The 25,443-nt window shown below is 27.4% G+C and overlaps 1 protein-coding gene across 2 annotated transcripts in view; it reads left to right on the forward strand.

Moving 5' to 3' along the window:
- The first annotated feature begins 4,124 nt into the window (after positions 1-4,124).
- Positions 4,125-25,443, forward strand: part of LOC136071790 (kinesin-like protein KIF21A) — an 89,493-nt gene continuing 68,174 nt past the window's right edge. For both annotated transcript variants that reach the window (XM_065797081.1, XM_065797082.1), the window contains exons 1-2: positions 4,125-4,212; positions 25,188-25,367. In XM_065797081.1, coding sequence (XP_065653153.1) covers positions 4,169-4,212; positions 25,188-25,367 — 224 coding nt within the window. In that variant the 5' untranslated portion in view covers positions 4,125-4,168. The remainder of the gene's footprint in view (positions 4,213-25,187; positions 25,368-25,443) is intronic.

A 25,443-nucleotide genomic window follows, 5' to 3' on the forward strand; every position in this document is an offset into this window, starting at 1 on the left:
TTATGCCAGTTTTCTTGATGTACCTGTTGAAAACTGGTCAGATACTCTTTCCGAGTTGCAGCAGTGTTTGTAAGCAATCTGGTTTGCATCAATGACTCTGCAGAACGGGGAGTAGCGTTGGTACAACATTTCAATGAAACCATCACCAAAGACAAAGAGCAGAAATAATTTTTGCTTCAAGTAGTTGAACAGCATAGGAAAAACTTTGCAGAATATAATCATGAACTGCTAGCTAAAATTTGAATTATTTGCATAATCTACATAAATGCTTATTAATTAATATTCAAGCGAACTGAAATTCAATAAAATCTTGTTTTTCAATCATTTTTGACCTAATTTTTGATATTAAAAAATAAAAGGCATTGCAGATTTATATATTTTTTCAGAATTATATATTTTGTTTCATTTGTATAAACAAATCATAAAACATTTATAATCATATCATATAACACTGTATCAAAAGTTGGTAGCGAACGATCAAACACCAAAATCTGAAACTTTCGACCCCTTGGGGGACCTCTAAACATTGTCCAAATGGGCTAAAATTTGGCAGGTAAACTACTGTTACCATACAGACATATTTAATGGGGTGAGACATCAATATTTTAAAACTTCATATTTTTGGGACACCCTAATACATATATATCCAAACAAATATGATATATATGTGTGTACGTGTTAGTGTGAAAGAGTATATATCTATATATGCGTGTGTATATATAAATATTAGTGCAAATATAGATTTTTTTGTGTGTACATACACACATATAATATATATATATATATATATATATATATATATATATATATATATATATATATATATATATATATATCAGGCCTTGTTAAGAAGCGCTACGCAGCTCGCATTTTGCTTGCGAAAAGGCGATTTGCCTACGCGTTCAGCAGTTTTGCGCTACGCAAAAACTTATATCTTTTAGAATATTTAAATTATCTTTTGATTACCGTTAACGTGACGTTTATTCAGAAGAAATAAAGTCGTAAGTAAAAGCATTTAACCGCAATTGTAAAATAATAGATTTTTTTGTTAAAGAAACAGTTTGTTTCATTTTTTTTTTTTTGTTATTAAAAATTAGTTAAAAAAAAAAAGTGTTTTAAGTTTTATCTTAAGGAATTAAATATATAAATTCCTTTTAAATATAAAAATTATTTTTAGTCATAATAAGTTTAAAAAATGCACGATTTATTTTGATGTAAATATTTTATTAATAAGATATTTTGTTTATTGTTAATTCAATAACGTAAAGTTTTAATGACGTTCATTTAATTTATGAAAATAAATTATGATCACGAATATGTTATCGGTAACTGATAAATAACAAAAAAAAACTTTATTGTTTAAAAACATTATTAAAAAGAGTTCACAAATTAAATAAGAAAAAATGTATTAACAGTTAATAAAATAACCAAAAACCAAATATAAAATCATAAGAAAATAAACAGACATTTTACGTTTCATGAAAAAAATATTTTTTTCAAAATAAAATTTAGTTCATATTTGAAAAAAATAATAAAAATGATTTATTAAATAAGAACTTAGATTTTATTTGTAACTTTTGTTATAGTGAGAAAAAAACAAACTGTTTGTATGATTTTTAACGCGTTAATAAAATAACTTTAATTACAATGCGGTACTTGAAAAGACGCTAGTGACGCAATATAACTTCTAATGATGCAAAATATATTTGCTGAGTTGAGTTACTTAGAAATGCGCTATGCGTTTTCGCTACGCAGCGAAATCTCGTAACAAGGCCTGATATATATATATATATATACATCAACAAACACTTTCAAAATTCAAATCCGCTTCATAAACTGCAAACACAACAATAGTCAGCTTCAGCTGCACAAGCAACATAGCAAAAATTATGAAGAATCACAACAATAAAATTATTTCAATGAATCCAACAGCCATTTTAGCTTGTGATTGTTATCTAAGCGAAACCAGCCCTATAAACAGAAATTGCAGAAAAACAAATCTAATTTTTAAGTGCATAGCATCATTACCAAACACACCTATTAAAATATATTCAACAGAAGGCATGTGGAAAATTAGATGAGCGTATCACAAGTAATCATTCAAAAACAAGCAATTTACAAACACAACCACAGTTTTAAAATACATATTGGATACAAAGGATATGTTAAAAACCACACTCAATTTAACATGGTCCATCATCAAAAGCGCCTCCGCCTGAAAAAACTTAATCAAAAAATGCCCATTATGCTTATACGAAAAACTAATAATTTTATTGTATAAAAATCCCAAAGAATTATTAAACAAAAAAGAGCCAACTAATATCCAAGTATCACCATGAGAACAAATTTTTGTTGGGTAACTGCAAACCAAATAATTCAATTTTTCTAATGCATTTTTTTCTTATACAGAATTATTTTTCCACATGGAAAAATCCTATTTTTTACCTGATTATTACATTTAGCATGAAACTTATAGTTGTAAAAAATATTTTTTATTATATACATATATATATATATATATATATATATATATATATATATATATATATATATATATATATATATATATATATATATATATATATATATATATATATATATATACAGCCCTCGGAATAAGGAAAAATAAGGTCGGCAAAAAATTGCTGACCTAAAGCTGTTTTAGGTTGGCATGATGTTGACAGAAAATTTAGAACCAGAGCTCAAAAAATTAATGTTGGAAAATTCAGTATAAAATTGATAGAAAAACAAAACTTTAATCTTGAAGTTTGCTTAACAGAATGCTTTATTTTACCATTTCATTAGGAATTTAAGTATAACATCAATTTTGTTGATTTTATTATCATTATAATTTAGAGTTGGTAAAACTTTTTTGTTTCCGCTTTTATTTAAATTGTTTTGTTTAGTATATAGCGGTAGTGGTGTAGTGGTAGAGTGCTCGCTTCATAAGCGAGAGGTTCCGAGTTTGATGCCAACTACCTCCCAGGTAGTACCATGCTCAACTTGTTTCTCTGGGCAGCAGCCTCATTCATCATAGTACATGTTTCGGAGTTATAGAGTTGAGAGAGGTTATAACCATAAGTAGCCTCCTCGTCTGTAGTGCCCTTCACAGCCTTGGGCAGGTGAACTAAAAAAAAATAATAATAAATAAATAAATGATTACACAATTAGTGTGAATTAAAAAGTTCGTTTTTTGCCTTAAGCATTTTATTCATTTATATTTGATTAAAACATTTGCTCTTTGGTTGGCTTTTTGAAAAAATTTATTTAAAAGTTAATGAGACCTTCGTGTTTTTATTTTTAGTTTAATTATCTTATTTTGACTTTAGATAAAACGTTCTTTATTCTGTTTTTATTTTAATTGTTTTGTTTACTATTTAAATAAAAAGTTTTCTTTTCGAATTTAATTAAAACGTTCTTCTTTCTGTTAGTTTGTTGTAATATTTTATTCAGAAGTTAATTAAAACATTTGTTTTTTAATTTTAATTTCAATCATTTTATGTAGAATTTAAATTAAATGTTGCATATACCATTTTTATTTTAATTTATTTATTTTGAATTTAAAAAAAAAGTTCCATATTTCATTTTTATTTTAATTTATTTAAAATTTAAATAAACGTCCTTTTTGCTGTTGAGTTTTTTAAATTACTTGGTTCAGAATTTGAATGAAATTTTTATTTTGTCTTTTTTTTTTATTTACTTTAATTAGTTAATTAGGAATTAAAAAAAAAATGTTTGTAGTTTATATGAAATAGCAAACAAAATTATGTTTTAAAATTCTGAGGTCGGCGAAAAAATGCTGACCTCAGACACTCTTAGGTCAGCAGTTAGGTTGGCATTGCTGCATGCCAACCCTAATTCCGAGGGTTTTATATATATGTGTATATATATATAAATATATATATATATATATAAATATATATATATATATATATATAAATATTTATATATATATATATATATATATATATATATATATATATATATATATGTATATTGTACATATATGTGTATATATAAATATATATATATATATATATATATATATATATATATATATATATATATATATATATATATATATATATATATATATATATAATATATGATGTGATATATTTATATTAGACATGAACAAAATAAACAAAAACACAATTCCAAAATAACTATGTCAACTCCCTCTGATGATACATCTGTTCAAGTTGCTCTTCGGTAAGTATATTTATAAAAGTTTTTTTTCAATTTTATTTTTTGTAACTTTTAGTAAATCAGAATTTTGAGGTTTTTATTTTGAGAATATTTTTTTTTTAGTTTTAATGTTAAGAAAATAATACAGCAGGCACATTCATAATTCTTTTGTATTTCTTGTGTAACTTAAGGAAACTGTACACATTTATTTTTCCGTAACTATTAGTATTAGTGGTATTCACAAAAATTTTGCAGCGTTTGCGTAAAGTTATGCAAAAAATCTATTAAGTTTGAGTTAAATTGTAAACAAATGAAAAATCATTTGTTTACTTTTTTTAATTAAAGTAAACAACATAGTCTAACTGTATCAATAAAGCAACTATTATATATACTATTATTGTAATCAACTACTTTTGTAATTACTTTTGCAACTTTTTTATTTTAAGTTTAAATCTACAGACATTGGTTAATTAGTTAAAATTTATTTAAACATAACAAAAACTTATGAAATTAATTTTAAACTATAATTCAAGGAACTATAGGTACATTTAAAATCCTAATGAAATTATGGTTTTGAGACTTAAGTTGACTTTATTTTTTGACAGTATTAGGGATTTTATCCCTAAATACTAAGGAACATTATACTACAAATGTACTATTTGCTCAGTAACAGAAATTTTTTGTTGTTGTTGGTCTGTGCAACTATTACAAGCAATATTCTAAAGAAGTTAACAGTCTTCTTTGTTTAAAATTAAAAAAATTATGTTAATTTATTTACTTTATTTATTAAAAGTTTTTTATTCTGTTAATGATTTTATTGTGAAAGCAAAGATTATTTTTCCAAACATTTATTAAAATTATATCACTTTATATATCGTTTATTAAAAAATAATTGCTGCGATTTAACTTGCGCTATTAAAAAAAAAGTTTAACTTACATTTTGTGCAAATTTTTGATGCAGCCGTTTATTTAAAATTTTGAGTTAAAAAAAAATGGTCAAAAAGGAAACCAAAAAAAAAATTGCAATAAAAATGAGCTAATTTTTTTTTTAAGAATAAATAAAATTTAAATATTCAACAATACTTGAATTATATTTAATTTGTTTAATAATAATAATAATAATAATAATAATAATAATAGTTAATGCTGATGAGATAAAGCGCCAGGCAATATCTATGACAGCCTGTATATATTATTTACTGTTCAGTTTTAAATAAAAAAGCGTTAATAATAAGCTTTCTTGATTTTCGTCTTGTTTGCTATTGCTTTTAAATCAACCAATTACAAGTTTGATTTAAAGCTGTTAAGTGTAATTGATTGAACGACTTCTGCTGGTAGACTTTTCCATCCATAAACGACTCTATTGCTGAAAAAATATTGCCTTTTCATACAATTTCTAACCAATTCAGGTTTCAATCTATGTTTTGCTCCTCTAATGTTAGATGCTAAACCTGATGAGCAAATAGAGTTCATTACTTGATTTTGTTTAATATTAATGTTTTCAATATCTTTAAATATCTTGAATTGCTGGATCAAGTCACCTCTTAGCCGCGGAGTCTCTAAAGTTGTCATATCCAAAATTTCTAATCTTTTTTCGTACTCACGATGTCTTAGTTCCAGTATCATTTTGGTTGCTCTTAGTTGAACTTTTTCTAGTTCATTAACATCTTTTTTATAATACGGACTCCATGCTTGAATCAAATACTCTAAGTTTGGTCTAACATACGTACAATACAGTGTTTTTATTAGATCTTTATCCTTGTACTTGAATGTATCATTTAGTAGTGAGAGCATACTATTTGCTTTACTGGCTGCATATTTTACTTGTTTGGCCCATTTTAAATCACTTGATATATAAACACCAATATCATTTTCTAGTTTCATTTTTTCAATTTCCATTAATGTATTGTTATTAGTCATAAAATAAGAATATTCTTTATTATTTGAACCAAAGTGCATAATTTTACATTTTTCAAAATTTAATCCTAATTTCCATTTTGTAGACCATTCTTCAAGTTTATTAATATCATTTTGAAACAATTGTGAATCATTTTGAGAAGAAATAGGTGCAATTATCTTATTATCATCAGCATATAAATGGCATTCATTAATAAAATTTTCTGGTAAATCATTTATAAATACCAGAAAAAGGAGAGGACCTAAAACAGACCCTTGTGGTACACCACTCAGAACATCAACCCAATCTGTCACACTTTCACCTAAAACCACTTGTTGTTTTCTGTTATCTAAAAAGCAAAACTATCCACTTAAGAAGTTTACCAGAAATACCAGAAGTCAATAACTTGGATAATAACTTTTTATGCGAAACACTATTGAAAGCTTTTTTAAAGTCTGTGTACTATACATCTATCGGTGTTCCATTATGAAACGCATCTGTTAAAATATCTAGGTTTCTAATAGGTTTGTTGTACAACTTTTGCTTTTCATAAAACCATGTTGTTTTTTGAAAGTAAATTGTTTTTTATCAGGTATTGCATGATACAATCAGCTATTATTTTTTCCAATACTTTACATGCTATTGAAGTTAACGAGACTGGTCTGTAGTTTTATGCTTTTAATTTGCTTCCTTTTTTGAAAAGTGGCATAACATTTGCCTTTTTCCACATATCTGGTATAGTACCTGGTTCAATTCATTTTTTGAACATTAAATATAATGAGTATGATATTGAAGAGCTGCATTCATTTAAAATATAAGGATGAACTAAATCAAAACTGACCGATTTTGACTTATCAAGTGCTTTAAGTCTAGTTTGAGCATCATTTTGTGTTATTAGAACTGTGTCTAATAACAAATTTGAAGGTATATTATGCAATTCAATAATGCTTGTATCATAGTCATCAGCATACACAGAGGGGAAATATTTATTTAGTTCAGTAGCTATAGTAAGTTGATCATGTATAATTTCACCATTTTCATTTTCCAGGGCTCGAATTTGAGTTTTTACTGATTTCTTCTCATTGATATATTTATAAAGCAATTTAGGATAAGATTTGAATTTACTTGCTATAGTTCTTTCTAACTGTTTTATATTGTCTTGATATCATTTTTTATTCCAATTTTTAGCTTTTTGTATTTAGTTTTTGTTAATTCGTCATTCCAGCCATAGTTATTCGTTATATTAATTCGTTATATTAATTCGTCATATTAATTCGTCATTCCAGCCATAGTCCAGCTTTTGTTAAAGAGCCGTATATTGTTTTTAGTTCTTATTTTATTTTTCAATTCGGAAATAATCCATTTATTTTTGTTCCTTCTATTTTGATAATTAATTAGATAAATAGTTCTGTTGCATAATTATAATGATACAAAAATAAATCATATATTTCATTCAAAGATTTACCTTTAAATTCAATTTCCCAATTCACGTTATTGAAATGACACGAGAATAATTCATAATTTCCTTTTTGATATAATATAATGGATTTCTTATGATCTTTAGAAGACTTAAGATCATTCATTAGATAGCAACACTTTAGTAATTGATGACCCTGTTTGACATTCCCTAAAGGAGCTGAGTGAGTTGTAGAAATAATTTTTTCTTTATTGTTTGTAATAATAAGGTCTAGAATATTAGTTGATTCGTAGCTTGCTTTTTTGGAATGTTGGCTCACATACACATTGAAATAGAAAACATTCTTCTAGACATTCAATAAATTTAAGTTTGAGATTCATTATCGGTTGCTGAAAAAGGACAATCATTGTCAGACCAATCTAGTGTATTATAGTTAAAGTCCCATGTAATAATAAGATCACTGTATTCTTTCTGATAAATACTTGTCCTCCTCCATGAGTCTTTCAATCTCTTCTGAAAATATTATAGTTATTTTTGTTTACATCTGATTCTGCTTTAAACCAAGTTTCTGTAATACAAATAACATTCGGTTTATATATTTCAATTTGTAACCTTAATTCATCAATCTTATTATTCAGAGACATTGCATTTGTGTACCAAACCATCAGTTGTTTGCATTTTTGTGTAATGTGTTCATTGTTTATCGTTAAATCACAATTCTTAAGCTCATGAAAGTTTACTGTTTCAATATCTGTCTTATCGCTCAGCAACTTATGAAGGCTGTGAACTCCACTAAATGAAATAATTTATTTTATTACCATTTTCAAAGTTAAAGCATCTTATGTGATTTAAGTATTTTTTGGTGCTTAATTGCTATTTCTTAATTCTTACTACCTTGTCATTTCTTATTCCAAAGTAATAATTTGCAGTGTCAATCTTGTCCTTGTTTAGTTTTTTACACTCTTCTCTCAATAGCTTCGATTTGTACCGTTTAGATTCAGTCAAGTTGGGATTTACAAGCACATTTTCGTAGGCTTTATCTTTCTTTCATTCTTTGACTATTTTTAAAACAGAATTTCATTCCGATCAGTTAAAATAACAATGTGAGGAACTTTAAATCCATCTTTGTCTTTAATTTGATAACATTTTTTATTTTGACATTGACCTTCAACTTTTGCATGATTTTCTCAATATTTTGTTTATCTTCTTCGATTGCTTTGACTAAATCACTTGACGCTGATTCCTCTAAACCAAAAATAGCCAAGTTATTTTCTCTCTTATCTCTTTCCTTGGTTTCGTTTGCGATAATATTAATAATTTGCATTTGATCTGGAGTCTTTTTCACTTTACTAGCCCAATCACCTGCCACAGCTGGACTAGATTTATATTGAGAATTTTCTAATTCAAGAACTCTTTTAGTCAAATTTGCATTATTTTTTGTTAAAGTTTCTATTAGCTTTTTTAAATCTTCGATTATCGCTTCTTGCTCACACTTGTAAGTTTTGAAATCACCTAACTCCAAATTAACCATTTGGATTACTGGATAGGAGGGTTACCACCCTAAATACCAGTGGATTACCTCCTGTCAGTGAATTTAGATTGTTATGATAATTAGTTTTGCTTATTACACAGGGACTTATTAACACAAATACTTATTAACACAAATAGAACTGTGAGTTTTTTGTGTTTTTTTCCGTTAAAAAATATTTTGTAATATTTTTAAACAAATTCGACATATAAATTTGAAATTTAAAGCCCAAGCATTAACTTTAATTTTAATAAATTTAAATATATTTTTTAAATCAAAATTAAATTATACATTTTTAAAATATAAATTAAATTATATATTTTTTTTTATCAGAATAAAATTATATATTTTTATTAAATTTGTTTTAAATTAAATTATATATTTTTTATCAGAATTAAATTATATTATCATGATTTTTGCTTCAAACTTAAAGTATTAGCGTTTTTCAAGCAAAAAAATCAATCATTACAATAAAATAAAAATAAATTTTTAATTTTATTTTTTTTTTATTTTATTGTTTTTGGCGCCCCAAGAAGATGAAACATTATTAGTTTCTTTTATTGCATACTTGGTTATTTTATTAAAAGTTTTATATTTTCTTATTGCAATAGAAACATTTAAGAAATATTAAAAATAATTGATATATATATATATATATATATATATATATATATATATATATATATATATATATATATATATATATATATACATTTATATGTTGTCTGAAAGTTTTCTTCCATATTTTGTTGACAAAAAGTAAAAGTTAAAATGCAAGACCGGATTTTTTTTTTTATTAATTGATAGACTGCCTGCCCCAACCAAACCCTCAGTCGATGTAGCAGCACTCCGTTGCGAGTCAGGCTATTTGTCAGTCGATATAGCAGCACTCCCTTGCGAGTCAGGCTATTTGTCAGTCGATGTAGCAGCACTCCCTTGCGAGTCAGGCTATAAGATAGTCGATGTAGCAACACTCCACGCATGATTTACAGTAAAAAAAAAAAAAATTAAAATTTTATTAAAACATTTATTAAAAAAATTAAAAATAAAAACATTTTATTAAAAAAATTAAAAATAAAAACATTGTTTATATTGTTAAAAACATTCAGAATGTTTTTAAAACATTCTGGTCAATTAAATTTGCGTTTTTGTGGTTTTTTTAAAAAACGATTTATTTGTAATTAAATTATGGTTTTTACTTTTGTCCATCACGCAAATGTTGGACAAAAGTCAAAAGTAATTAAAAGTGGCGTATGTGTTGGCGTAAGAATCACTTTTTTCCTTCCGCTCTTCCCAAAGACTACAAACTATAGATCTATATATATATATATATATATATATATATATATATATATATATATATATATATATATATATATATATATATATATATATATATATATATATATAGCACTTGGCAGCAAGTTCCCCCTTAGGACAGTTTACGGGAGCAATTTATGGCTCTTGCAAAAGTATAATTTTTTCTCTCAAAAGTATAATTATTATTGTAACTAAAATAAAAAACAGTCATTTTAATAATTATTTTAAATATTTCTCAAATGTTTCTATTGTAATAAGAAAATATAAAACTTTTTTTATAAGCAGTAAAAATAACGCTTGTCTAAAGAATTATTTTATGCTGCAAATCAAACAAGCAAATTTTTGTTAAAAAAAGATAGATTATATATAAATGTCATGTCAATGTTTCTGTAAATTGGCATAAGCAAACGTTGGCGTTTGCTTATAATTTATAAAAACATATGCATTACTTCAGCAATTTTTTTTCCAAATAATTATGCAATTGGTAGTTTTTTATTTATTATAAAAAATACATATTTATAATAAAAAACAGTTAGTTACTAAAATTTAAAACACATTTTAAAGACTTTAAAAGAAACCATGCTAAAACATAATTATTTTTTTCAACAGCGTTACTATTAAATAAAATAACCAAGTATGCGATCAAAGAAATTAATAATGTTTTAGCATGTTTTTTTTAATATTTATATGCATATTAAAAACACTTTAAAAATGTTTGAAAAAAATTTTTAAGTTTTGCTGAACTATATATAATCTAATATTTAAAATATAGAATTAATATGTTTATTATACTTTTTGTTTTTCATCGTGCTTTTTAGCCACGCCAATAATATGATATTTTTATTAACTTATTATTAAATACTTAATATGATATCATTTTGTAAAGTTTTATAAAAAGAAAATGTCAAAACAACTTTTATTTCTAGCTCCTTTTATTTTAAATTTTTCAAGTATTCGTTTTTTTATTTGTAAATAAATTTAGCAAACTAAATTGAGAAAAGTTCATTATTTTGTACACAGGTCAACAACAACAAAAAAATTTTTCTGGTGCTGAATAAACTGTTTTTTGTATAGCATTTCTAATTTTGATTTCAAATATGCAACTCTTTTTTCACCATCACATCAAGTTGTAAAAATATTTGGGTTTAAAATATTTTAAATCTTTAGTATTTGGGGTAAAATTTGTAATATTGTCAAAAAAAAATTAATATGTAAAAAAAAATTATATACGTCAACCTGGGTCTCAAAAGTAGCTTATTTTCATAGAGATTTTAAAAATAATATTCATTTGTAATAAAAATTTTTGTAAATTTTTTACAAAAGTTTTTGTATTATTGTTTAAAGATATTGTGTTGAAATTTTTTTAAGTCTTCAACATTTTTTAACATTTTTTTGTCAATAAGTTTTAAGAAAAAAAATATTTTTTTTAAGATCTCTATTAAAATACACTTCTTTTGAGACCCAGGTTGACATTCTTTTGAATTATTATTTTTTTTTTGCAATATTAGGGATGAGAAATGCTATACAAATAATAAGAAATGCTATATAAAAAACAAATTGTTTGCCCGGCACCAGAATTTTTTTTTTTATTGACCTGTGATATTAATAACAGTTTATAATGGTTAGGTCATTGTATATTATCATTAATTTGCGTGCACTTAGCAAATGGGTAAAAAATTCTTTTGAAAAAATAAAAATTGAATCAATTTAATAAGCATCATTGATATATCTAGTAACTTATTAACTAGAATAAAAATTATTTAAAAATAAAATTTATATGACATATATCTCTTAAATTAAATGTTCATCATTAAATAATTTTGTATTTAATAAACAATTTTTTTAATGAATAAACAGATAGGTCACACTAAAACCAAAAGCTCTCCTAAGAAGCTGTTTAGAGGAGCAGCTCGCATGGCTCGACATGTTCATTTTAAGAGAGCTTTTATTCGTTTTAAGAGAAAGAGTATCATTGGAAGAACCAGCCCAAATATGACAACAGTATTCCATACAGGGATGAATATAAAATTTGTAGAGAATGCAATCAGGACAGAGAAAATGTTGTGCAAAATAAAGAGAAGCAACCTTAGCAGATGTTAGTTTAGCTAAAAAAGAAGACTTATTGTCAAGACAGGAGTATAAAGTAAGTCATCAGCAAAAAGAGCTACTTTAGATGTAAGATTGTCTGGAAGAATAATAATGTAGATAAAAAAAAAAAACAGGACAAAAATAGAACCTTGACGTACCCTAGAAGTTACTGGAAATAAAAAGGAGTGTTGGTCTTCGAGGATGAATTTAATATAGGGGTTAGATAGAAACCATTTAATAATCTCAAAAACTTTCCCAGTTACACCATATGAAACAAGCTTATGGAGAAGACCAGCATGCCAAACTTTGTTGAAAGCTTTAGATATGTCAAGAGCAATAGTCATAGCCTCTTTGCCTCTGGTTATTGCACAATAAAATCTTTCAGTCACAGCAGTTAGCAAGTCAGCTATAGGGCAAGAGGATCAAAAACTGTATTGTTTTTCTGACATGAAGTTATTTGGCTCATGATGGGATGTGAGAAATTTTTTTATCAAAAACTCAAAGATCTTGCTAATAAGAGAAAGGAGACTGATCTGATTGGATGATAATTGGAATGGTCAGAATGTTCACCGGAATTTTTGAAAATTCAAACAAGAAATGCCATTTTCCAGCAGGCAGGAAACAAGACTCAGTCAGGCACTTATTAAATAGTTTAGAAAAAATTGATAAAAGTTCTGAAGAACAATTTTGTAAGGCTGTGACAGGGATGTTGTCTGGACCAAAAGCCATAGAAGAGTTTAATCAAGGTATGACTTTAGCAACGGAAGCTGAAGTGATTTGAATGTCTAACAGTGGGTTAACCTGTTTAATTGGAATGGAAGGAAAAGTATGGCCATAAGATTCAAGAGTCGAGTTGGAAGATAAGATTCAAGAGTTGAGTTGGAAGAAAAGTTCTTTGCAAATAGTTCTGTCTTATTGTTGGGAGGTAATAAGTTTGGTCCCATTAATGAGAGATAAAATGTTAGACCTACCTTTAATGTTAGCGACACTGTTAAAGATTTCCCAAAAGTCTCTATAGCCTAACATCTGAGATAAGATACAAGATTTAGTGAACTGAGAATAATGGAGCTTAGCATCTGACAGCACCTTTTTACATAGATTTCTTGCAATAATAAATAGCCGTTTGTTCTCAAGAGAGCTGTTCTTTCAAAAAAGCTGCACAAGAGGGTAAAAACTATGGAGTAGAATAAGACTTCCCTTGGAATTGACAAGAAGGAATAGAAGCTTCCATTCTTGCCTAAATCCAGGAGGTTATGTTGGAGGTACATTTTTCAGCTGATAAGGAAAAAACATCAGCCGAAGAACTGTCACGAAGAAAATCACAAAAAGAGTATCAATCAGCTTTAGGGTAGTAGTAAATAGTGCATTGATAGGAAAAAATAGAAATGAGTCAGAAAAGGAAGTAAGAGATGAAAGATTTAAAGAGATCAATGCATGGTCAGAACCACCTAAGGGAGAAAAGGGAGAAACTGAACACAAGCTAGGATCAGAGACTAGACATAAATCAAGGAGTGAAGGCAAATGATTAGGGTTGTCAGGAAAATAAGTCACAAAGTTAAGTATCTGAGTAAAAAATTGAGAAATACACAAGTTATATGCTTTAGTGCCAGCATGGTCAGTGGCATTAGAGCCAAGCCATTCAGTGAGATGAGAATTAAAATCACCATTAACAATATTGGCAGAGGGGTAAAGAGAGAGCATGGTCAATTTGATCAGAAATTTTATCTAAAAAAGTGCATATATATATTTATGTATACAGGGGTGTACTGTCATGGTTGTCCAGTGGCACAAAACTCATTTAAACATTGTTGTTGCATTTTAATGCACACTTTTTCTCATTTAAAATTACGTTTTCTTTTATTTCCAAATGCTCTTGCATCATTTTTTAAACCTTATAGTTACATTTTGAATCACACGAATGGGCAGTTAAATCATTAATAACACTGAATTTCTTTTGTTTTTCATTAGTAAAATAATTTTTTTTTAACTTTGTTAAACAAAATTAACAAAATAAAAAACATTAAGATGCACATGAAAATTCATTATTAGAACGCAATTAAAGATGCAAATAGAAATTCTTTTTTTCTAAAAAAAGAAATGTCTTAGTTTAAAGAAAAATGTTCAAGACAATAAAAACATTTTTTAATGTTTTGAACATTTGAATTTAATTTAGTTGAATGTTTAAAATATAATTTTAAACATTCAACTAAATTAAATTTGATTGAAGATTGAGAGAGAATAATAGAATATTTCTCTATAAATAAACCGTTTCTTGTTAGATGTATTTTAGTAGTCATACATTTAAATTTTTTTTCTTCATTATTTTCATCCGAGAAAAGATACAAAAAAAACTTTTACACCGGACTACTGAGTATCATAGCAGACGACTCAAATAAGAAATAAAAACTGTTTCAGTTGCCTGCAGGGCAACTAAGGAAAAACTGGAGGATACACTGCTGGTATATATATGTCTATATATATATACATATATTCATATACACATATATATATATATCAAATCAAATCAAATCAAATGTATTCTGAAATAGATTTTACATTTCATGGAATATTTACATATAGTACAAGTACTAATTTTAAGTAAACACCATAATAAGAAACTAAAACACAAAACAAACAAAAAAACAAAAAAAAAAAAAAAAAATGTAAAACAGTGCAATACTTAAACAAAAAAACTTTTGGAATAATAATTAAGCAAGAAGTTTGATAATTTAGGACAAAATTAAAATTACTTTTATAGATCTATCTAGAATAAAAGACTTTTATATACCTAATTAAAATATAGCAATAAAAGAGAAGTAGATTATAATAATATACAGTAACAATATTGTAAATAATATAGTAATATAAGTATCGGTAATAATAATAATAGGCAATAATAATAAAAACTCCAGTTATTGGTAATAATAATCAAAATAATAATAATACTAACGATAAACATAACAATTCAATTAATAATAATAATGATAACAATAATATTAATAGTAATAATAACAACACTAGCAACAATAATAATAATAACAATTATAAAAAATAGCAATATTTATAATAGCGAGAGTTGGAAATAGAATAGTGATATTAATTTGAGAAAAAGTATTAGTAGTATATATATATATATATATATATATATATATATATATATATATATATATATATATATATATATATATATATATATATATATATAGCAAGGATTAGTAGTAATGAATCAGCATTGAAATGAAGAAAGTAGTAGAAAAGAATTTTAGAAAAGATCAAGTATTAGTAGTTATAGACCAGCATTGAAGTGAATAAGGTTAAGATGGATAGTAGATAGTTAGCAGTAGAGTAGCGTAGAAGTTAGGAAGAATACTTGTTTAATAAAAAATTAAATAGACTGTTTTTGAATTTGGAAAATGTAAGGAGAGATTTTAACTGTGAGGGGAGACTATTCCATGTGTATATGCTCTGATATTTAATCGATTCATGTCCATAACAAACATTTCCATGTTTAGGTATAGATAATTTGAAGCTTTTAGCTGATCGAAGTTGGTAACAAGTATTTTTTTTATAAGTAAAAAAATCAGTAAATGGAGCAGGTAAGGTTTTATGTTGCTGTCTCCAAACAAACAAACAGTTAGAGTGTTGAATAAGGTCTTTTAACTTAAGTATCTTTGATATGTAGTAGAGGATATTTGGGTCAGAGTTAAAATGCTGAAAGTAGATTATTTTTAGGGCTTTATTTTGGAGGTGAGATAATCTTTTAAGTGTTAGAAATTGGATTTGTCCCCATATTTGACAAGCATATCTAAGATGAGACTCGAAAACCACATGATATATGTTAAGAAGCGTTTCAAGATTAAGATAATGTCGAACTTTGGCCAACATACCGTTGGACCTGCTTAGTTTCAGTGCTAAGTCTTGAAGATGGGATGCAAAACTTAAATTAGAATCAATTTTGATACCAAGATACTTGATAAAATTCACAGTATCTATTTTTTGACCACTTAATCTGAAATTCAGGTGCTTTTTAATTTTTGTTTGACTTGATTTAAAGATAATAATTTCAGTTTTTTGGAATTAAGCGATAATTTATTAGGTAGAAGCCACTGGAGTAGATTCGCCAAGTCATGGTTTATATTTTTGTTTATCTTTTTAAGTGATTTGTTTATTAAAAGCAGATTGGTGTCATCAGCAAAGTGGTAAGCAGTGGAAAACTTCAGAGAAGTATTAAGGTCATTAATAAAGAGAAGGAAAAGTAATGGTCCTAATACAGAGCCTTGTGGGACACCATTTGTTGATTTTATTCAGATTTTATCCCATTAATAGAAACAAATTGTGTTCTATTTTGAAGATAAGAAGAAAACCATTGAAGTGTTGTGCCTCTGATTCCGTAGTACTCCAACTTTCTGATAAGAATGAAATGATCAACTGTATCAAAGGCTTTCTGGAGATCAACAAAAACACCACATGCAAACAATTTATTGTCCAAAGCTGTTCTAATTTTTTCAGTTATATCAATTAATGCATGAGTTGTTGAATATATATGTACAGCCCTCAGAATTAGGGTCAGCATTTGGCATTGCCAACCTAACTGCCGACCTAAAAGGTTGGCAAAAAATTGCCAACCTCTTTTTTATGTTTTATGGTAAGACCTTTGCATTAAATTTTATTTGCCAACCTGATGCCGACCTCTAAAGGAATGAGGTCGGCAAATAAAGTTTCTCTCTTTCTCTCTCTCTCTCTCTCTCTCTCTCTCTTTCTCTCTCTCTCTTTCTCTCTCTCTCTCTCTCTCTCTCTCTCTCTCTCTCTATATATATATATATATATATATATATATATATATATATATATATATATATATATATATATATATATATATATATATATATATATAGAGAGAGAGAGAGAGAGAGAGAGAGAGAGAGAGAGAGAGAGAATAGTGAAATCGTATTTGTTATTTAGCTAATATAATTCATTTTAATTATTTATGTCAGTAAAATAATTAGGATGTATAGTAATAGAATTTAAGGTTGTAGTATGGTCAAAAACATCAAAATTTTAATTTTTTGAATATAACTATATATATATATATATATATATATATATATATATATATATATATATATATATATATATATATATATATATATATATATATATATATATATATATATAAAGGGGTATGACTAAAATGCAAATTTCATTTCTCTGAAACAGCATAGCGGCAAAAGATGAACTTTCACTTGTATTGGCATAAAATATTAACACTTTTTTTCCAAATCGAAAAAATACTCTCCCGCCGATGCAAATGAAATTTTTGAAGAAAACGCTACTTACTTTTACAGCTTCAAAGTATAGATAAATTGAATTTGCGCAAGGTTTCAAAATACGACTGTTATTCCCTTTGATGCTATAGGGTTCGGCTAGCAGGGTAGTACCAACATGGGAAGAGCGGTGTTGGGGTTTGCCTCCCTAGATGTACTATATTCTGTCGGTTTCTGTCGGTAAGTTGGTAGGCTTGGGACTTTGTCGATTATAACTAAAGTTTGAGTTCTAAAAAAAAAGGAGCCCTTCCTTAGTAAAACTAGCTTTTTCCAGTTGCACCCCTCCCCACATGTCTTCGATGTTCGGTACAGCCCTGTCGGGTAGGTCCATTAAATAATAATTATAACAATAATACTAAATAATACTAAATACGGCGTTTTTATTATGCAACAATGTAATCAATTAATACAAATAAGTCAATCATTATTAGAAAGTAGAAATCGGTTAATCACTTTAGTAGCAGTTTTACAAATAGGAAGAAGGTCTTGCATCACGTGAATAGCTCTCTCCGCACAACGATTGTTTTTTTCTATGCCAGTTATGGCAGAATCTTCCTGCTTCCAATGTTTATCAAAATACTTTAAGGCTTTTGGATACGGTTGTAATCTTGGTCTCAAAGATTCCATTGCTGATTTCCAATCACGTTATCCTAAGAATCATATCTCACTCCAAGGTGTTGCAATAAAGCTGCATTATTCTGTGAATTGATCACAGCGTGTCAAAGGAAGCAATATGAAGGCTAGGAGTGCAAAAATTGCACAGGAATTCTATCGAGCATTACTCATTGCTGCTAGTTTTTTAAAATGAATTTTGGGGAATTTATGATTCTTCTCATATTATATGAATGCTTGTGACAAGTGGTGCAAGAATTTTATGTCATCACGCCACCCCAAATTTGCGACTGGTAATTCTGGTCTATCCGTTTGAGAAAAGAATTTTTTTTTTTCAAACCTTCATACTTTGTGGTGATTTCAGAGATAAACAGGTATGAAATATTTGGAGAATAAGTTGGACTCATAAGTATCAATTGCTATACTTATTAGTCCAACTCATAAGTATAGCAATGGAATAAAAGTTATTGGATAAAATTTCTGCCTCTTTATATAAAGCTTTGTATACACCAGATTGAGAAGGCGTTCAAACTGTGTAACCGTCTTTTTTTAAAGTATCCATAACTTTAGATGCTTTTTTCATTGATAAGTTTGTCTTTGTTACTAAGTTAACTGCACTTTTAGTAGAATGGCACTTACGTTTACTCATCCTGCATTTGACAGTATTATAGTCCCAATCTTCTTCACTGGATGACTTGCTTAATGATTCAGTGGAATCTGAGAACACAACACATGATGTTGATGGTTTCCAGGACAAACCACATAATACAGCTTGTTGTTTCGATGGATGAATTGAATCTTTTGGGACTTGTTTTGTTGTTGAATAGCCAATATCTCCATTAGAAGATATCTGCAATTTATAGAAATTTTTGTCCTCTGTACTCAGCCAAACTCCTTGTGCATTAGTTAGATCAAGTAATGGTGAGAAAAAAGATTTTATGTTGCCATCTGGTCTTTTCTGATAATTCAAATATTTATCAATCACAAAATTTACTTTTCTTAATACAGAACACTCACTTCGATACAGGAAATTGAATTTTGCCCATAGTGCTTGTAACTCCTTTGCCACGACTTTTCATCATTCGGTTTTGGACTTCATTCCAGTAGCAAGAAATAAATATCTACCAAGTATTGTAAATTCCTTTGGTATTTTGCTACGCTGGCTCAAATTTTCCTCAACTATTTGAATTTTTTTCCGTTGTTTGACTCCTTTTTCAAAATGTATTAAATTTTTGGACCACACAGATGTGTTTTAATTAACAGATTTTGAAGCTTAAAATAATAAATTAAATTATAAACAAAATAATGAATATTGTTATTAAATTTAAAACAAAATGAAGAATAATTAGTTATAACTAATAAATACCAAGCAAAAATTTTTTTCAATTAAAAATATATATGAATCGTTAATATTATTGATTTAAGAAAATAACTAGGTAGATGGTTTGGCTGTAAATGCCTTTCGTAAGTTGAATCTTGTTTACACAAGTCAATTTGTTTTATTTACATACAATAAAGTAGTGTTTTTTCAATGTTTGCGTTTTTTCAATAAAATTTCATTTGCACAGGTGGGAGAGTTTTTTTTTTATTTGGTATAAAGTATTTTATGTTAATACAAGTAAAAGTTCATCTTTTGCCGCTATGCCATTTCCGAGAAATGAAGTTTGCATTTTAGTCATACCCCTAATATATATATATATATATATATATATATATATATATATATATATATATATATATATATATATATATATATATATATATATATATATATATATATATACACACACATATTTTAGTAAAAACACTTATCTTTTTTTTTTTTTTTTTTTTTTTTTTTAAACATCTTCGCTTCCAACAAGGCTGCAAGCAGCCACTAATTAAAGTTGGAAGTTACTGTAAGAGAAAAGATGAAGATTGTAGAGCAAGATAACGATTGACGGATGACTTAAAAGATTGCAAATTATATGAATCAGGAAAGCAAGATGAAGGAAGCGAATTCCAAAGAACTGATGTTCGAGGAAAAAAACTAGACGAATAAGCATTTTTGGAGCACTTAGGAACAGTCACAGAAAAAGGATGAGACTTAATTGAATGACGAGTAACACGAGAATGAATTTTAGTAGATGGCACAAGAGACGCTAGCTCTTTAGAGCACTGCCCATTATAGTATTTGTAGAAAAGAGAAAGAGAAGCAACATTACGACGATGTGATAGTGGTTGGAGGTTGGCTGCAAGAGCAGGTCCAACTATGTTTACAATGCGTTTTTGCACCTTGTCTAAAAGAGAAAGGGCATCATTAGACGATCCGCCCCAGATATGGCAACAGTATTCCATACAAGGCCGGATTTGAGATTTATAGAGATAGAGAATAGAATCCGAAGTAAGAAAGTGACGAGCTCGATAAAGAGATGCAACCTTAGCAGATGCTAATTTTGCAACTGATTTGATATATGGTTTCCAAGAAAGATTGGAAGTAAGAGTTAATCCTAGAAGATGAAGAGTAGGTGACTCATCGAGTACATCACCGTTCATAAATATAGGAAGATCTAAATTATTGCGATAACGATTGGCTGAAAAAAATTGAGTTTTATCTGAATTAAAGTTCACCAGCCACTGTGAGCCCCATGCTGTAGCAGAAGTGAGATCCTTTTCAAGCTCAAATGCCCCCTCCAAGCAATCAGAGGGTGTTGGTTTCTTATCACGACAAGAATAAATGGTAGTATCATCAGCAAACAATGCCACCTTAGATGTGAGAATATCTGGAAGATCGTTAATGTAAATTAAAAAGAGTATAGGGCCAAGGATAGAACCTTGAGGAACCCCTGAAGTTACAGAATAAGAAGAAGAGTGTTGTCCATCGAGGACAACTTTTATGCTACGATTGGAAAGGAAGGATTCAATGATCTTAAAGATGTTGCCGGATACACCATAAGAAGAAAGCTTATGGAGAAGACCAGCATGCCAAACTTTATCTAATTTTAGTTGTCTTCAACAACATGTTTTACCATCAGTAGGTTCATCAGGAAGAATGTCTAACATCAAAAAACATCAAAAAAATTTAAATTGTAGAAAAATTATTTCACAGGAAGTTGGGAATAGTTATAATTAATTATGTAATAACTGTAGTTATTTTGCAACCAGGAAGTTGCATTATTTACATTAGATAACCAAAGCATCATGAAAAGAATTCTTTAGAATTAGGATAATTGATTTTGGATGATTGCATTCCTGTGAGTTTTTTAAATAAAGGCAGAAAAGTCCCATTTTGATGACTTTTTAGTAAATCTTACATTTTTCAAACACCCTGCGCCCCCTGCAAATAAACTGCAAATAAACTAATAAAAAAAACCCTGCAAATAAACTTTTTTTTTTTAATTATTTACATCTTTTCTAATATCCTGATACATAAAAAAATTTAGCACGTGCTTTTATATCCATAATTTTAAAAATATTACCCACCCTAATGCGTATACTAAAATTTCATAAAATCATTACTTTAATTCTTTGACGAGTTTATGGCATAAACTATATCTTTTTTTTTTGCTTTTTTTTTTGCTTTTTTGTGAAAAACCTCTTTTTCATGAATGATTGAAGTTCTTATTTTATTGTTTTAATAAAAATATTTAATATATTGTTTTTATAATAATATAAAAATATATAATAATTGCTGTATTTAACTGAGAACTTTTTTTCTTTTAAATGTACGTAGTCACTTTTTTGTTTTGTTTTAAACCTTTTTATTTATTTTCTTGTAAGTTTCTGCTGCAAATGTAATAAATGAATGAATGATTTATAGGTAAATTTAAAATGTTTTATAATAGGCTTTTTAAAAATATATTTGTTTAGTAAAATCTTGTTTTATGTAATGTAAGTAATTTTTTTAGTAGTGTTTAAAACAGTTGTCTTCTTAATATTAATTATCAAATTTAAATAGTAAAAAATTTGTGCACGAGTGTTAATAAAGATATAAATAACTAATTTTTACAGTTTTTCAAATGAGCAGAGATAAAAAAAAAATTTTATATCTCTGCTCATTAAAATCAGAGATATAAAGTTATTATTTAATATTTTTGTATGTAACTAATAACATTTTCTCTAGGGATCGTCCATAAAGTACATACACTTGGATGGGAAAGCGGGGGTCAGCAAATGGCATGTATGAGATGGGGGTTAGGTGGTCAATTATAAAAGTAAGGAGACACTAAATTAAAAATTATCATAAAAATGTTGGGTAGGTAGGTTAAGAGCAAAGGTTAAAACTTTTAGGGAGGTGGAGGGTACTCAAAAAAGCGTACAGCAAAATGTGAGGGGATGAGGGTCGAAATAAAAGTGTACGTACTTTATGGATGACCCACTACCAATTGTATTTTTTTTTTTTTTTTTAATTTATTTTTTTGTAGCTTTTTCCCACTGATGAGAAGCATTACAATGAATTAATTAGTTTTAAATAAATTATAAATTATTAGTTGTGCGTTTACTTTTTTTTTTCTTTTTTTCTATTATTGAATCGTGATAGAAACATCAAACATCAACCCATCTTAATGAAGGCAAATTAAAAGAGACAAACAACGCTTTCATTTTTCAATAGCATTCATAAAATGATTTCTTTTTGTATTACGTATTCAGTTTAAATTTTTTTGATATTGTATAAAATTTGTTTTAATACTTTTAAAAAAATTCAACATTAGATTAATTAGATATTATCAAACTTCTTTTTTTAATTGAATAAAAATCTCTGTGCACGAGCGTAGTTTTAAACAAATTAACAATAGCAGGCAATTTGAACGTTAGTTATTTTTAAGTTTCAGCTTGAAAAATAACGGGTGATGCGGAAGTTATCGGACAAATCCTAATTTCATTATTTGAGCATAATAATTAGTTTTTGTGGTTTTATGCGTAGGCATAAACGTTCTATAAAATATAAACTTTATTATTTGAAACACAATTATTTAAAATGAGGTTAAATGCAGCTGAATGAGAATCTTTTCGAAAGCGACTAAAAATGTTTTTTGTAAATAAACCTAATATGAAAAAAAAAAAAAAATCGTAAATCATTTTGATAAGGAAGGATTTGCTCGAAGTACAATATATGATAACCTAAAAAGACTTGAAACTGTTCAATCGTTTTCTGATAGAAAGCATCCTGGTCGTCCGACATCCTGGACTAGAGAAAAGAAAGCCGAATTAACGAGACTTGTCAACAATCGAAAAGGGGTCAGTCAGAGAAAAATAGGTATTAAATTCGGTGTAAACCAATTGACAATTGGTCGTCAGTTAAAAAAATTTAATATTAAATATAGAAAATGTGAAAAGACTCCAAAATACACTATAAAACAACAAATAAAGGCAAAGAAAAGACGCAGGAAACTAGTTAACCAACTCTATAACACAAAATCACTTCTAGTCATCGATGACGAAAAATACTTTTGTTTTGCAGGGGACAACATGCCTGGAAATTCTGGATACTACACAAACAACAAAAAGACATGCCCAGAAAGTGTTCGTTTTATAGGAAAAGAAAAATTTCTAAAAAATTTATTAATGTGGATAGCCATATCTGACCGTGATATGTCCGAGCCATTGTTTCGCACTTCCAAGTCTGTAGCGATCAATTCATCAATCTATATTAATGAATGTTTAGAAAAACGACTTCTTCTATTTATTCACAAGTATCATGGAGACTTTAACTATTTATTTTGGCCAGATTTAGCAAGTTCTCATTATTCTAAAGATTCTCTAAATTGGATGGACCAATATGTCTATTACGTTGATAAAGAATCCAATCCCCCAAATGTGCCTCAAGCACGACCAATTAAAAATTTTTGGGGACATTTGGCACAGAAGGTTTACGAGGGAGATTGGCAAGCTTCAACAGAGCAAGTTTTGATTGATCACATTAAACTAAAACTACAAGAAAGTGATTTAAACTTTTTACAGTTGCATATGAAAGGCGTCAGAGTAAAATTGAGATCAATTGCAGATGGTGGTGTTTTTTTATATAAAAAATAATATATTTTTATTAAAAGATGAATGCTTTATTTTAAAAAAATATAATAGTAGTTTGTTTTTTTATTTATAAATAAGTTATTGACGTTTCTATTTTGTCCGGTAACTTCCGCATCACCCGTTACATTAATTTTATTTAAAATAAATATTTTAAAAAGAATACCTCGTATTCTTTTTTCCTTTGTTAATTTTTAAGCTTTAAAAGTTAACGAGCTCTTATTTTTTGTGCGTTTAGTTTCAATTATGAAGAACTATTACTCAGATGAAAGTTTAAACAAAGAAAAAAAAAATTGACAATCTAAAAAAACAATTGACCATCAATTCCATGTGTTAGCCAGTCAAATCGACTGCTCGCCTTTGATTTCTTATTTTCCACACTTAATATATATCTACTATTGCGTGTATAGATAAGCAATTTCTTTATAGCATTATATTTAGCTTATCTTATATATTTAGCATACGGCTTTTTCAAAAAAAAAGAAAAAAACAAGCAAAATATTACAAAAAAAAGATTCCTGCCCTAGACCAAACCCTCAGTCAATCTAGCAGCACTTCTTTGTGTCAGCAGGCTATAAGATAGGTTATGTATATACTGAAAATCCCAAGTTCTGTGTTTATTTAAGTTCCACTCCAGAGTATGTAAAACATACTGGTTTACATGTACATTTATTTTTACATTTTTTTAACATTTACATATAAAATTACAAAAGTTTTTATGTATATTTAACTCTGGAGTTGAATTTACATAAGAACTTTTATTTTTATCATTTGTTTCAATATTATGTATTTATAATTTTTTTTTAGGATTCGTCCTCAAAATGCTTCTGAGAAAATAGATTTATGTCATATATGTACATCAGTAACCCCAGGTCATCCTCAAGTTGTGCTGGGCAAAGATAAAGCGTTTACTTATGATTTTGTCTTTGACTTAGATTCTCATCAGGAAGATATATATAAAGAAATAGCAAAACCTCTTATTGAAGGGTAAGTAATTATTTATATCTTAAATAAATATGTGCAAAGGATATGAAAAAAATCATGCTTTTTTGACAGGATTGAA

The sequence above is a fragment of the Hydra vulgaris genome, chromosome 05 (genome assembly GCF_038396675.1).
Source record: "Hydra vulgaris chromosome 05, alternate assembly HydraT2T_AEP".
NCBI lineage: Eukaryota > Metazoa > Cnidaria > Hydrozoa > Anthoathecata > Hydridae > Hydra > Hydra vulgaris.